This window comes from Podarcis tiliguerta (genome assembly GCF_965153285.1).
Source record: "Podarcis tiliguerta genome assembly, chromosome: 14".
Lineage (NCBI taxonomy): Eukaryota > Metazoa > Chordata > Lepidosauria > Squamata > Lacertidae > Podarcis > Podarcis tiliguerta.
The window spans coordinates 50,757,757-50,773,658 of NC_139547.1; the positions used below are offsets into that span (position 1 = coordinate 50,757,757).

General features: G+C 48.7%; 2 protein-coding genes across 7 annotated transcripts in view; both read right to left on the reverse strand.

Annotated features, from left to right (window-relative positions):
• The window catches only part of GNA12 (G protein subunit alpha 12), a 33,591-nt gene extending 30,557 nt beyond the window's left edge, over nt 1–3,034 (reverse strand). The window contains exons 1-2 of one of the 6 annotated variants that reach the window (XM_083413675.1): nt 2,519–3,034; nt 2,243–2,432 (exon numbers count right to left, since the gene is read on the reverse strand). In XM_083413675.1, coding sequence (XP_083269801.1) covers nt 2,243–2,416 — 174 coding nt within the window. In that variant the 5' untranslated portion in view covers nt 2,417–2,432; nt 2,519–3,034. Of the gene's footprint in view, nt 1–2,242 lie in introns of all 6 variants that reach the window. The other 5 variants (XM_083413673.1, XM_083413677.1, XM_083413674.1 and 2 more) reach the window with 5 other exon arrangements.
• The window catches only part of CARD11 (caspase recruitment domain family member 11), a 324,316-nt gene that overhangs the window by 193,704 nt on the left and 114,710 nt on the right, over nt 1–15,902 (reverse strand). The gene's annotated exons all lie outside the window — the stretch shown is intronic.

A 15,902-nucleotide genomic window follows, 5' to 3' on the forward strand; every position in this document is an offset into this window, starting at 1 on the left:
TCTATATACTTGCTGATGGCATAAATTTCTATCATCCCATCCTCTAATTCCAGAAACCTGGAACCCTTCTCTCCTCCATGTCAGTCTTTGGAATTTAGGCAGGAAGGTGACACCAAGAGGTAATGGAGAACACCATTACTCCTCACACCTGGACATACCACAAAGGGAAATCATGTAATCTGCACCTCCCACATAATTCCATTTGAACAACAGACAATCAAAGCATAGAAACACAGCCATAATCCAGGAGGTGTGGGACAGGGCTATTCAGGATGCATAGGAGAAAGAGGGAAGAAATGAGAACAGGAACACTGAGAGAAGTTGGCTTCCAAATATTGGTCTTACAGGACTATTTCAAGAATGGTTTGCACAACACAGTAAGCTAAACTGTGGCTCACTGGAACCGCACAAATACACGGCCTTCCAGAGACCTTGCAGTTTCTTTGCTCCTTCCCCAGTCCTTTTTTGTCCCTACTCTGAACTACGGTAAGTAATGGTTTGGTTTGCCATGTTATCCAAACTGGGACTTATGGTTATGCTCTGATCTGCAGCCAACAATAAACCATGGCTAGCAATGAGAGAGCTTAACCATAAGACCCGGTTTGGATGACATGCTTAGCTCTGTGAGTCCATATGTTTATGCAGTCCTGGTAAGACATGGTTTGGCTTATCCTTTTGTGTCAACCAACCCAATGGATACAAAATTGTATGAAGCATTGCAGGGGATGGACTAGATTACTCTTTGGGTCACTTCTATCTCTACAATTCTATGATTCCAAGTACAGTGGTACCAAGAATACTGTTCCAAGAATAATTCAAATAAATTATAGAAAACAGACTACTTAGGAAAAGCAATATAATGCCACCTAGCATAACACTGACAGCCCATCTCTTTGTACCCACATTGGTATCACCTTCCCCTTACACAACTCCACCCGTCGCCTAGCTCTCCTACCTTACAGGATCATTGTAAAGTTGAACTGGATGTATATGAAGCACATACATTGACGTGTGGTGAAAAGTAGCATACAGTAATAATCATTTTATTATTATGACTTGACAGGCTGCCTTCCATATATTCCTCCAGTTTATTTTATTAAATATGCTTATAGCACAGCTTTCTAGTTATTAATCAAACCATTCAAAGCAACACACAATTCCACCACCAGTTGCCTGCTTCTCATCTCCTACCTGACAGTGTGTACACACTGTAACTGAGGGAATACAAAACACACTACTTTCCCTCAGAATCAATGCACACTAAACAGAACGCATAACAGCCTCACCACACTCATTCCACCCATCGTCTGGCTCCATCTCACAGGGCTGTAGTAGGGTTTATACAATTGTATGAGATGTGCTGGCACTGTTTTCCCCAGTCATCTGCTTCAGTATGCCTTACACTCCCATTTTATTTCAACCTACTTATTCAGGGCATTCTGTACACCACTCAAAACAGCATTCCTAAGTCAATGCAAACCTTTGGACCTCCAGATGTTAGAAAAGCCTTGCTGAAAATTGAATCATCATCAGGCCAAGGGCCCAGCTAGTCCAGCATCCTCTTCTCCCAGTGGCCAACCAGATTCCCCAATGGCAAACATGCAAGCAGAACCTGAACACAAGAGCCCACTCCCCTCCTGTGTTTTCCAGAAACTCTACAATTCATAAAGCTCTGTTCCCTCAGGGACTGTGCAGCCAAAGCATAGCCATCACGGCCAGGAGCCACTGAGAGCCCTTTCCTCCTCCACGGATTTGTCTAACCCACTTTCAAAGCCAGGCAAATTGGTGGCCATTTCTGGCTGCAGTGGGAAGGAGGTCTGTAGGCTGCCAATGCACCGCATGAAGAATTTGACCCGACTCTCCCAACATTCGGCAGTGTAACGACCAGGATGTGGGAGGCCATGGTTCAAATCCTGACTCAGCCGTGAAGCACGCTGGGTGATCTCGGCCCTGTCACCGTCTTCCTGTCAACCTAAACCTACTTCACGGGTGAGGGGGCTCTGCACAGCCCCTTGAGAGGGAAACTGGGATACAGAGGGGGCAGGCAAGCCAGCAAGCAAACCAGCCCAGCGGTGTCCAGAGGGACGCCCCCCCCCCCGGCCCTGAAGGCTTAAGACACGTCACGAAAGGAAAAACGGGAGGAGGAGGGATGAGGAAAAGTGAAGACAATGCCACCTAAGCATTTACAATTTATTGAAGCTCACCCTCCTTTTTAAACCTTTCTCCACCTTTCCCCGCTCACCTTGAGGGCGTTCTCGTAGATGGTGGCCCTGAACTCCAGCAGCGCCTTCTGGTCGAACTCGCGGCCGTGGATGATGCGCATCTGCTTGAGGAAGGTGGACTTGCCGCTCTCGCCGGCGCCCAGCAGCAGGATCTTGACCAGGCGCCGCACCGAGCGCCGCTCCCGGGCCAGCATCGCGTCGATCTCGCGGCTGCGGCGCCGGGCCTCGCGCTCCGCGTCCCGCCCGCCTTCCTTCCCCGCTTCGCCCGGCGGCCTCTCGCCCCGGCCCGACGCCGCGTCGGCCGACAGGAGGCAGCGGCTCAGGGTCCGCACCACCCCGGACATGGCAGGCCGCGGACAGAGGACGACGACAGAGGGCGGCGGACTGAGGAGGCGTCAGGCAGGGGAGCCGCGGGGGCCGCTCTCGGGCCTCGGAGCGGGCGGCGGGCCACGACGGCGGCGGCGGAGCTAGGAGACCACCGGCCCGCCCATCGCCCCTCCTCACCCGGCGGCGGAGCTGAGGGCGCGGCCCGCCGCGGTTGGCGGAGGGAGGAACCGGCCGCCGCCGCCTCAGCGATTCTCCCTCAGAAAAAGGCTTCTCCCCCCCCCCCCACCCGTCAGAAAAGGGCGGGAAAAGAAGCCCCTCGCGCGCCCCTGCACCCTCAACCGTCACTTTCCGGCCGTTGGTGTTCCCTCAGGAGGGAGGGGCGGGGGGGGCAAACAGCGGGGCGACTCGCTCTGCCTTCGCTCCCACCGCCCGACTCGCCGCCGCCGCCGCAGACTCTCGCCCGCCCCGCCCACTTTCTTCCGCACGCCCACCAGGCGGAGGGGCGGGGCGAGGCAGCGGGGGGGGCGGGCGGACGCCCTCTCTCAGCTCAATGGGAGAGAAGCATCTCTCGCAAAGCAGTCTCTCATTGGGAGAGACCTATGTCGCTCCAAGCCGGTGGGTGGTTTTCCTTTTTTTACCCCTGTCGAGCTCGCTCGCTTTGGACTGCGGGGCGGGGACTTTGTAAAGAAAAACCCCGAGAGATTTATGTGGGGGGGAAGAGGCGGGGTTAGACGCCCCCGCCGACCAATAAGAGCCGTGGGGAGGGAAGGGAGGGGGAAGGGGATTAGTCCAGGAGGGGTTAAAAAAAAAAAGAAGAGGAGACAGGAGGAGGAGCTCCGCCCCTTCAAGGGAGAGGTAGTGGGAGGAGTTTTCCCATGCTGAGAATGGCAGGGAGGCTGACGGCTTCGCTCATTGGATGGGGCGTTGGAGTGACGTCAGTCGGGAAAATCATGAATGGGAAAAGAGGAAGAGGGCGGTGCTCGTAGAGAGATGCGCTCGAGGGGGCGGGGATAGCAACCCCCTGCTAAGAGACAGGAAATGCAGAGCAAGAGCAGCCCCTAGAGATGTCTGTCCGGCGTCTTCTGGAATATAGGGCATGATGTTGTAATGACCTGTATGTTTTAATAAATCTCATGCCTATATAAGCACGTGTTTTTTTAATTGTGTTTTTATGATGTGAACTACCTTGAGATCTATGGATAAAGGGCGACATACAAATTTAATTAATAATAATTAAAAAATCACACACACATTCTACCAATGTTTCCTTGCTTTTAAATCCTAGAATTGTAGAGGCATACCAAGGGTCATCTAGTCCAACCCCCTGGAATGACTACTAAAGCATCCCTGACAGGTGGTGATGACTGCCACGCCCCCCACCCCCAAATGTTTTATTATATCTGTTTCTATTTTAGCTGTAAGATGCTTTGAGTCTCTTTCAGGGAAAAAGACAGGTTATAAATGAACACAGCAATGATATAGGAAGCCTCCAAATCTACAGGGTCGTCTTCAACACCTGCTGCCCTTCCAGATGTTTTGGGCTACACCTAGGGTTCCTGTGAGCTGTAGTCCAAGAGCGCCAGTGTGGTGTAATGGTTAGAGTGCTGGGCTATGAGCTGGAAGGCCTGGGTTCAAATCTCCACTTTGTTAACGGATAAATCTGAGGGCTCCCTTGGACAAGAAAGGACACCAGCCAGGAATACCAGAGCAAAACAGCAGCCAGTAGGCTTGGTCTTTATTGAAGACTGTCAGCCAGTCTTTATTGAAGACGGTCGCAACAGGACTCCCACCTGCCACCAGGTGGAACAAGATGGAAGCCCCGAACAAAAGAGCTCCCAAACTTTTATTAGCTGCTAATCCCCATGTTACACCCCCCAAACTACATCACTAATACATCATGGTTACATCATGAAAGGGGAGGTCTGGTGGCAGTAATCTGAGCATCCTGAACCCTGCCCCATGGTTCCCCTTGCCCTCCACCAAACACCCATCAAGTGTAACAAAAGAGATATTTTCAGTTCCCTGTTTCCCAGACAAGTTAATCACACCCTTTTGTCTTCATCTGGGTTTGGCATAGAAATTCAACAAACAATAAATATGTTCTAATCCATGTTAGTGGTTATGAATATGGGGCTAAGGAACATATTCACCCCTGATTAGCTAATCCAGAATAATGGAGTGTGATATTTTGATGCCTGCTTGAAGAGCAGGTAGTATTTTGCAAACCACAGTGTGTTGCTTTCTATGTAAGTCCCCCCCCCCCCGCCCCGAACAGGGAATCTCCATGCAGGAAGAGAAATGTGCTCCACAAATGGCATGCAGAAACCTCTCTGTCTCTTTAACACACAATAAACTCTTTCAAGGCAGTCTCCCTTTGTGGTCATGTACAATGCATGCTGCCCTCTCCAGTATCTCTAGAAATCTACCATCTCATCTGTCAGGTGCCACAATTTCTGTAGGGAAAAAAAAGATGAAGACTTCTGGAAACAAAATACACCCTTATATCCAGGAGCAAAGAGCACTCCAAAGCAGCCCTTTATATATGGGAGAGTTCTTTCTCACTAGTGCTAGTGTAATGAAAGATCTCTGTACAGAGAACCTGGTAAACCTGTATAATGAGCAAATATACTGAAGTTCTGCCATCGCTCTGTTCAAAAAAGAGCAGCCCAAACGACGAGAGGATTCAAGGATCTTCCCTGAAAATAAAGGCTGAAACATTTGAGACTTTTAAGGGTTATTGTGTGTGTGTGGGGGGGGGGAGAGAAGAGACCAAATGGGGCACAAGACAGGTAGAAATAAACACAAGAAATGCCGGTAAACAGAGGGACATAATTCATCCTCTCGTGATTCCAGAACTGAAGCTCATCCAGTTAAACTTACTAACAGTAGATTTGGGCGGACAAACAAAAGCCATTATTCACATGGCGTGTGATTCATCTGTGGAATCCATTGCCACAAGACACAGAGATGGCCACTCTGCATCTTGTGGCAATGGATTCTATAGGCAGATTGCACATTGTGCGATGCTACACTTTGTTTTAGCCAAGGGAAGAGAGAGAGAGAGAGAGAGAGAGAGAGAGAGGAGAGGATTGTTGGAGCTGTAGGGGGTTAAAGGAATACCCAGAAAAACTGGGGGCTGTGTCTTACAATACAGTGAATCCTCCTATTTTTCTCTTATAATTATTCCATTCCTTCACCCCTCTTTTTGGTAGCTGAAGGTGTCTACAGCCCTCGTGTCTCCAGCCATCTTCGAGCTGAATGAATTTTTATGCAAAAGTAACGAGATGCTGAAATCTCTGAAAATAGATGGATTTTGTTATCGTCTAAGCCCCCAAGGAAAATTATCTCCTCCAAAAATAGAGCGGTGGCATTAAATTTCAAATATAAATTATACACCTGCCAAATTGTATTGTTTAAATGCCAGATGGAGCGGATGTAAGAGAAGAGGAAGATAACACCATATGTGGTGGCAATGCCCAGCAGCACAAGATTTCTAGGCCAATCTCTTTCAAACAGTACCAGGAGACTCTTTCAGGTGGTTGGTAGTCTGGTGAGGACTCCAAAATCTCCTGTAATGACTTTACAAAGTTCTTTGCAGATAAAATAGCTCAGCTTTGGAAGAAGGTAGACTCCACTGTGGGAGCAGGGCTGGACTGGGCAAGTGTCAGAGTCTGCCTAGCCAGGTTGTATGGGGTGAATTCCAATCTGTTACCTCTGAGGATGTGGACAGGCTGCTTGTATGAGTGAAACCGACCACCTGTCTTCTTGATCCCTGCCCATCCTGGCTCATAAAAGCGATCCAGGTAGGGCTTGGGCAAAGGGCTTTGTGGGGTGGTGAATGTTTCCCTCTGTGAGGGAGCCTCCCCAGACTCCCTTAAAGACGTGATTATTAAACCGCTTCTTAAAAGAACATCTTTGGACCTGACCATTATGGCCAACTATCGCCCAGTCTCAAATCTTCCATTCTTGGGCAAAGTAATTGAGCGGGTGGTCGCTGAACAACTCCAGGCACGCCTGGAAGATGCGGACCATTTGGATCCACCCTTCCTGCTTGGTAAGATGCCTGTTGTAACAACATGCCAAATATATATATATACGGTATGAAGACTGTGAGCCCAATATATATTTGTTACTTAAAGGGCAGCTCAAATGTTGCCTCCCTTCTTTGCTAGGGACAATTCATTTTTTAAAAAAATTCAAACATCCTGCATTCATGTCTCTTCACACACAAAAGGGCATGGTATGACCAGCCCTGTATACGAAACGGTAATGTTTCTGTAGGCTTCATCAATAACATGGGTAGGCAAACTAAGGCCCAGGGGCTGGATCCGGCCCAATCACCTTCGAAATCTGGCCAGCGGACGGTCCAGGAATCAGCGTGTTTTTTACATGAGTAGAATGTGTCCTTTTATTTAAAATGCACCTCTGGGTTATTTGTGGGGCATAGAAATTCGTTCATCCCCCCCAAATATAGTCCGCCCCCCAAGGTCTGAGGAACAGTGGACCGGCCCCCTGCTGAAAAAGCTTGCTGACCCCTGATCAATAACCACCAATTTTTTCTGCAGCGTGACATCTTTGGGTGGGTAGTGACAGCCCAAAGCCACTAGGTGACACTGCTCTCCAATTTTTAAAGTACTCTTTCCCATTCTGCATCCCCTGATTTCTTGTTGCCAATTCTATTACACCTGTTTATTATAGATGAAAACAAACCTCATCAGTGGCTGCTGACCACAATGTCTGGGCTCTGCCTCCATTGTCGGAGGCTGTCTGTGTCTGAAGCATTTGGCTGGCTTCAGAACACTGGATTAGACAGGCCTTTGGCCAGATCTAGCAGAGTTAAAGCTAAAGAGTTAAAGCTAAAGGTCCGTATAGTTAAAGCTCTGGTTTTCCCAGTAGTGATGTATGGAAGTGAGAGCTGGACCATAAAGAAGGCTGATCGCCGAAGAATTGATGCTTTTGAATTCTGGTGCTGGAGGAGACTCTTGAGAGTCCCATGGACTGCAAGAAGATCAAATGCATCCATTCTTAAGAAAATCATCCCCGAGTGCTCACTGGAAGGACAGATTGTGAAGCTGAGGCTCCAATACTTTGGCCACCTCATGAGAAGAGAAGACTCCCTGGAAAAGACCCTGACGCTGGGAAAGATGGAGGGCACAAGGAGAAGGGGACGACAGAGGACGAGATGGTTGGACAGTGTTCTCGAAGCTACTAGCATGAGTTTGACCAAACTGCGGGAGGCAGTGGAAGACAGGAGTGCCTGGCGTGCTCTGGTCCAGGGGATCACAAAGAGTCGGACACGACTAAAGGACTAAAAAACAACAACAAAGCAGAGTTGTTCATATGCTCTTACACTAATGTTACCAGACGTCCCCGTTTTCCGGGGAGAGCCCCCAGATTTACAAAATCCTATCCTTCCTACTGAAGTTGAAAAGTGTCACCGGATTCATTGAAAAAAATCTGGTAACCTTATCTTGCACCCTTCTCCTCTGACCCAGCAGTTGGGTTGCTGACTGGGCCCATGACCTTGGCAGCACTGGGTGAGCCAAGGTGGGAGCATTTGCCATTTCAAAATCCCTGCACCTGTCCTTACTTCTAAGTAAACATACATAGGATCATGCTATATGTATAGCGGCCATTAGGCATGAGAGACCTGGTTTCCAAATCCATTAATAAATGAAATTGAGCCCAAATACTTCTCAAATTATCATCACAAAAATGCAAAATAAAAACACAAAATACATAATAAAAACAAGAACAGAACAAACCAATAAACCCCACCTCTTCCACAAACACATCTAAAAGGACATAGACTGCTAATCAGTCCAAGGTCTAGTGGAAAAGGAATGTTTTCATCTGGCACCTAAAGATTTATAATGAAGATGCCAGACAAACTTCACTTGGGGAGAGCGTTCCACAAATGGGGAGCCACCGCAGAAAAGGCCCGTTTTCATGTTGCCACCCTCCAGACCTCTTGTGGAGGAGGCACACAAAGAAGGGTCTTGCATGAGGATTGCTGGGTCTGGTTCAGTTCATATGGAGACAGGCAGTCCTTGAGGTATTGCAGTCTTGAGCCATGAAATACTTGATAGGTCCAAACCAGGACTTTGAATCGGGCCTAGAAACTAATTGGATGTGGGTGGCACTGTGGGTTAAACCACAGAGCCTAAGACTTGCCAATCAGAAGGTTGGTGGTTCGAATCCCCGCGACAGGGTGAGCTCCCGTTGCTCGGTCCCAGCTCCTGCCCACCTAGCAGTTCGAAAGCACGTCAAAGTGCAAGTAGACAAATAGGTACCACTCCAGCGGGAAAGTAAACGGCATTTCTGTGCACTGCTCTGGTTCACCAGAAGCGGCTTAGTCATGCTGGCCACATGACCCGGAAGCTGTATGCCGGCTCCCTCAGCCAATAAAGCGAGATGAGCGCCATAACCCCAGAGTCGTCCGTGACTGGACCTAATGGTCAGGGGTCCCTTTACCTTTACCTAGAAACTAATTGCATTTCAACATCTGGCTGATCCAAATCGGGGTGCTTGCGAGGACTGTACTTTAAAGATCACCCCATTTCCTTCTACATGGCTAGAGCAAAGGGGAACATCTCCAAAGGGGAAAGAAAGACGGAAGAAAAGAAAACCCTTTGCACTTTTGCACATGTACTGGGCACTGGCAACGTGGTGAGTGGAACAGGTGGGGGCATATGAGAATGTGCTCCAGCAGTCCAGGGGGTTTCCTCTGTCACAGGAAGGTGGCTGGCTGGCTAAGGGTGAAGTGTAGATGGGTTCCCACAAGGCAGGACACAGTGATAACAGCAAGAACATTATTAAACAAACAGAACTGAACAACAGGGGCAAAGCAACTGCTTATATACATTTCTGAAGGCCTGGGCCACTCCCACTCCCAACGGGATTGGCTGTCTAAACTTCCAAGCTGCAAATCGTAAGTCAGAGTTTAAGGGCCAATGGCAGAGGCCCAAATCCTGAAATGTTCTGTGATTGGATATCATGTATTGAATCAGAATACAGGGGCTCAGAATCCTTAGTCCAGACTCAAGCTCAGGCAAACACAGACCACAGAATACAAAACAAAGGGGAAGCCTCCTTTTGCTGTAGTATTTCTCCTCCTCATTCTCTTGGCCCCATGAAGTCTAACCTCAGTTTTTTCTTATTGCTGTTGTTGATGAGACAGGAAGTGTTATGTACTGAAGTTCTCACCCTGGGCCAGCAGGGGGATACTGTAGATAGTTTTCACTCAGGTCCACATATGCAAATAAGGAATTGAAAGTGACGTTCAGGGATTGGATAGTTACAGAAAGTTGTTACTGTTGCTTTGTAGTTGAGCTCTATATAAGCAGGTTGGCTGAACCCTTCAGCTCAGTTCTGTTCTGGCCTGTGAATAAACAAGAGCTGTTTGAAGAACTGCTGTGTCGTCTGATATGTTCACCCACAACTTAACAGGAAGTGAGGCATGTTTTTGCTCTGAGTGGCTGAGAGGATAGGGGTCAAGCAGCTCTTTGATGCAGGGAAAGGGGACCTGAGAAGCCTTGCTGACCTTTCCCTTCCCTTCATCCCAAAGGAATACCCATGAAATGGCTTTATCTGGATTGTGCTCATTTTTGGGTTCAGCGCTCTGGTGCAAGGCAGCTCACTTGTGCCAAAGTGCCGGACCCAAAGATGGGATGTTCCTGGATCCAATCAGAAGCTTTTAACGGCTTCTATGATTCCTGGATGTCTTGCTTAAATCAGGAACCTTAAGCAATATGTAATTGGCAGCCAGTGCAGTCAGGCTAGGATCGGTGTATGCTCAGAACATCCTATTAATTTCTCTGGCAGAGACAGTTAAGCATATGCTTGACTTTCCCAGTGGCATCAATGGGACTTAAAAATGCTTAGCTCTGGCTGGGTCCTGTTTAATATAATTAAAAGCACATGACAAGATATCCATGCTTATATTCTGGTTGCAATAAGTACTTTGAAGCTCTCATTTAGCTCCACTGACGAAGTGAGTGGCTGCCCTGCGCTGTGCATAACATTATGCCAGAGTTGAAACATTGCAACCCCTCTGCTCCAGCGTAATTTCCCATCATGCACCCTGCTAACATTGGTTCATATGCGCTGCATATTATGTAAACGCCTGCTAGGCTTCCGGGGTCAACGTCAGTCTCTTTCCATTATTAATTTAGGTCAGGTGTGCCACATTTAATTTTCATTTTCCTCACATAGTCTTCTTCCCGCCCTCCAAGGGGGATGAAATATAAATACTAAAATATGTGTGTCATGGCTCCTTTGTCAATTAATCTTCACCCATTCCATAATTCTTAGAGGAACGACTGTTCGCCTTCATTAGCATTCCGAGCCAGGGCTGCCAAACAAGTTAGTTTACTTTCGGAACACGGCGCCTCCAACTACTCTTCAAATTATTAATTCTTGAAAGATGCTGAATATGTTTTGAACCTGATGTATGGCTCTCCCATCGACATTCTGCAACAAGGCCCTGGCCGGGTTACACAGAGGAAATGAATAAGGAGCTGGGCTTGGCGATTTGCATACCAAGGTTGAGGCCCACCATGCAAATGAAGGATCCGGAGAACCTCGACAGGTGTGGGGATGGGAGCAGGTGTGAGCGATGCCCAGATGTGGTGTACTTCAGTGGCTCTGCACCTTTGAACATGGCGGGGTCCACAAGGATGGGAAACAGATGGACTTCATAGTTTAGAGAAAAGGCTAGCGAGAGGCGACCTTAGGGAAGTTTGTCAAATTATGCAGGGCATGGAGAAAGAAAAGTTTTCCCCTTCTCGTAACATCCAGAGAAGCTGACTGTCGGAAGATGCAAGGCAGGGGAATGGAAGTACCGTATTTTTTGCTCCACAAGACGCACCTGACCATAAGACGCACCTAGTTTTTAGAGGAGGAAAACAAGAAAAAATATTCTGAACGAATGCAGTGGATGTATGATTTTTTGGGTGCAGATGTAGCCATGGACATGCTATGTGATCTGATGGTGAATTTGGGTGACCCAACGCAAAAATCCTGAGGATCCATGGGCTTTTGCCTCCCCCCTCTCAGGCAGCCTCCGCTAACGCCCCTTATCTCTTTCCTGATCCCACCAATCAGCTGCTTCCTTTCAACACTCCCTTCTCTCTTGTTTGCCTTAGTGTCTTTTCCTTAGCTGGAGCAGTTTCTTGCTCCTCCTTTTCTTCTAATTTCTCTCCTCATTGATTTAGTCTTCCTGTTTTCCCCCTTTGCAAGTTTGCTGTCTTTACCTCCCCCCTCCCAGGCAGCCTCCTTTATTGCGAGCATCCCTTATCTCCCTCCCCGATCGCTTTCTGATTAGCGGCTTTGTTTCCACACCCATTTCCCTTTTTTTAAAAAAAGAAAAAAGCATGATCTGCTTTTTGCCCCTGGGCAATTCGGCTCCAGGGACCATGCATTCGCTCCATAAGACGCACAGACATTTCCCCTCACTTTTTAGGAAGAAAAAGTGCATCTTATGGAGTGAAAAATACGGTACTTCGTCCAGCTTCAATGGCTTCTGGCCATGGTGGCTTTGCTCTGCCTCCATGGTAGAAATGGCAGTTGCTTGAAGCCACAGGAGAAGAGAGTTGTTCTCATCCCGCTGGCGGGTTTCCTGCAGGAATCTGGTGGGCCACCAGGGCCAGATTTAGGTTTGATGCGGCCCTCAGCTGCTGAAGGTAATGGGGCCCTTTATATGTCCAGCTGTCCTTTGTCAACAACAAATGGTCGCTGTTTTTTTATGTTGAATACATGCTGTATGGTAATTTCTGGACCTAATAGGTATCCAAAGCCATTTGCACATAACAAAATATGTATTTTATCAAAGTAATTGTTGAACTGAAACACAACTAGTCCATGCAGAATGTAGGCAGCCTATATATAGAAAGGAGCAAAACAGTGATATTTTAGGGAGCAGGCGAACAGGCGGGGCCCATGACTTACATCATAGGAGCCGACACAACACAAAACACTGTTGCTGTTGGAGGTTGTCCAGGTAGGCAAAGCATGGTTTTAAAGCATGGGTGGGCAAGTGTGGTGCCCAAATCCAGCCCTAAAATGATTTCACCGGGCTCTGGGTTACCCATGCTGTTCAAAGCACATTCCCTCCACCATGCTGAGTACCAAAACCAGGATGTGCGTCTTCCCAGCCGTAATCCTGTATGGAACCCAAAAGATGCGCTTTTCTTGGGGCCATGCTGTTGCAGTGCTCAGAAATGTGTGTTTTGGGGCACCGTGCAAGATTGTGGGTCCCCAAAGGTGATTTTTTTCAGGTTGCGATAGCGCATAATTGCGCAAGACCACAACGTGCAAAACGGCTGACATGCTCTCGCAGGGAGAAACAGGATGTCCTAGCTTTTCTGTGACACTTGTCTGTATAATACAGGGGTCAGCAAACTTTTTCAGTAGGGGGCCGGTTGACTGTCCCTCAGACCTTGTGGGGGGCCGGACTATATTTTTTTGGTGGAACTGAACGAATTCCTATGCCCCACAAATAACCCAGAGATGCATTTTAAATAAAAGCACACCTTCTAATGTAAAAACACGTTGATTCCTGGACTGTCCGCGGGCCGGATTGGGAAGGCGATTGGGCCGAAACCGGCCCCCGGACCTTAGTTTGCCTACCCATGGTGTAATATGTGGGTGCAGAGGTGTAGGAAGGTGGGCGGGCTGCCCCAGATGTGATCCCTGAGGGCGGCTTCCAACAGAATATTAAAATACTGTAATACATCAAACATTAAAAGCTTCCCTAAACAGGGCTGTCCTCAGATGTCTTCTAAAAGTCTGGTAGTCGTTGTTCTCTTTGACATCTGGTTGGAGGGCGTTCCACAGGGAGGGCCCCACCACTGAGAAGGCCCTCTGCCTGGTTCCCTGTAACTTGGCTTCTCACAGGGAGGGAACCGCCAGAAGGCCCTCAGCGCTGGACCTCAGCGTCCGGGTAGAATGATGGGGGTTGAGATGCTCCTTCAGATATACCGGACCGAGGCCATTTAGGGCTTTCAAGGTCAGCACCAAAACTTTGAATTGTGCTCGGAAACATACTGGGAGCCAATGCAGGTCTTTCAAGACCGGTGTTATGTGGTCTCGGCAGCCGCTCCCAGTTACCAGTCTAGCTGCCGCATTCTGGATTAGTTGTAGTTTCTGGGTCATCTTCAAAGGTAGCCCCATACAGAGTGCATGGCAGTAGTCCAAGCAGGAGATAACTAGAGCATGCACCACTCTGATGAGACCGTCTGTGGGCAGGTAGGGTCTCAACCTGCGCACCAGATGGAGCTGGTAGACAGCTGCCCTGGACACAGAATTGACCTGCACCTCCATGGACAGCTGTGAGTCCAAAATGACTCCCAGGCTGAACATCTGGTCCTTCAGGGGCACAGTCACCCCATTCAGGACCAGGGAGTCCTCCACACCAGCCCACCCCCTGTCCCCCAAAAACAGTGTCTATAGAGAAGAGAGAAGCCCCTGCTCTGGAAGAGAGGTCCAATGGCTTCAAGTGACAAGGAAGGCCATTCCGAATAAACTTCAGGAAGAACTTTCCGACAGCGAGAATTGCAGGGGGTTGAACTTGGTGGTCCTTTGCAGTACCCTGCAACTCTGTGATTCTATGAATATAGAAGCTGGCCTTCCCGTCACGTTTGAAAGCATGAGAGTTAAAATCAAGCCAGAGGAACCAGCAGAGTTTTTGCCAGGAACTGAAGCTACCAGCTAAGGCGAACATCTGTTTCCCCTTCAAATGCAGAGCCACAACAGCGAGCCACGCACGGGTTTTATGAAACCCTGTTAATTTCCTGCTGGCCTGGGGATCTCTCTGTCAGTCTCTGTTTCTGTCTAATCAGATGAAAAGTATTTTCGCAAAATGCCGCAGGAGGGGGGAGGCGCTCAGGGTTTGGCAAACAGTGGGGTGGTAGTTTCATTTTCAATAACAATTGTTATTCTTATTTTTAACGGCCAGTCTAGTTACGAAGTATATCAGTCTGCAGCAGTGTCAAGCAGCGCAGCACCAGGCCTGTCTACTCAGACGTAAGCCCAATTGAGTGCGGTGGACCCTACTCCCAGGTAAGTGCGTATAGGATTGTGGCCTAAAGTGCTTTGTATTTCCTTAGTATCTTCATAAATACAACATTAGCTGTGCAGTATGGCGCTGTGGGTTAAAGCCTCAGTGCCTAGGGCTTGCCGATCGAAAGGTCGGTGGTTCGAATCCCCGCGGCGGGGTGCGCTCCCGCTGTTCGGTCCCAGCGCCTGCCAACCTAGCAGTTCGAAAGCACCCCTGGGTGCAAGTAGATAAATAGGGACCGCTTACTAGCAGGAAGGTAAACGGCGTTTCCGTGTGCGGCTCTGGCTCGCCAGAGCAGCGATGTCACGCTGGCCACATGACCCAGAAGTGTCTTCGGACAGCGCTGGCCCTTGGCCTCTTTGAGTGAGATGGGCGCACAACCCTAGAGTCTGTCAAGACTGGCCCGTACGGGCAGGGGTACCTTTACCTTTATTTTAACAGCTAAGGCCTAGACTGTGTGCTGCACCCTTGGACAAGCTGGTACCACCCAGATGCTTTTGACTACAACTCCCATCAGCCCCTTCAGCTAGCAGAGTATGCAGTTCTACAAAGGCTGCCGTACTGTTGACTAGTATGGGACAGCCAGCTACAGGGAACCAGGCAAAGGGCCTTCATGGTAGTGGCCCCCACCACTTGACACAGAGATAAGGATTCCGCACACCATCAGGAGAACCCTTCATTTATTCATTCACATGTCTTCTGAGAGCACTGGTTAATACACTTCATGTATTCTGTGGTCTGTGTTTGCCTGAGCTTGAGTCTGGACTAAGGATTCTGAGCCCATGTGTTCTGATTCAGTACAGATTCAATCTGATTCAATCACAGAACATTTCAGGATTTGGGCCTCTGCCATTGGCCCTTAAACTCTGTGTCATGATTCGCAGCTTGGAAGTTTAGACAGCCAATCCCGTTGGGAGTGGGAGTGGCCCAGGCCTTCAGAAATGTATATAAGCAGTTGCTTTGCCCCTTTTGTCCAGTTCTGTTTGTTCAATAAAGGTTCTTGCTGTTATCACTGTGTCTTGCCTCGTGGGAACCCACCTACACTTCAATAAATACAAAGGCTCTGTCCCCATGAGCCCATCACTAGAATCTGGATCTGGGCACCTTACTTGCCCTTGAAGCAGGAAGCACCAAAATTAACAGGGTAGGTGTGGGAAGCTTGAGGACCCCGCTTTTCACTTGTTAAAAAGATAAGCATGTTTCTAGTCCACATGCTTACGGAAAGAAAAGATTTGAAAACCTAAGGCTTGGAAACAGTCGAAGCTCTGGGACAAGGATTGGCTCTCCGGGTGTGG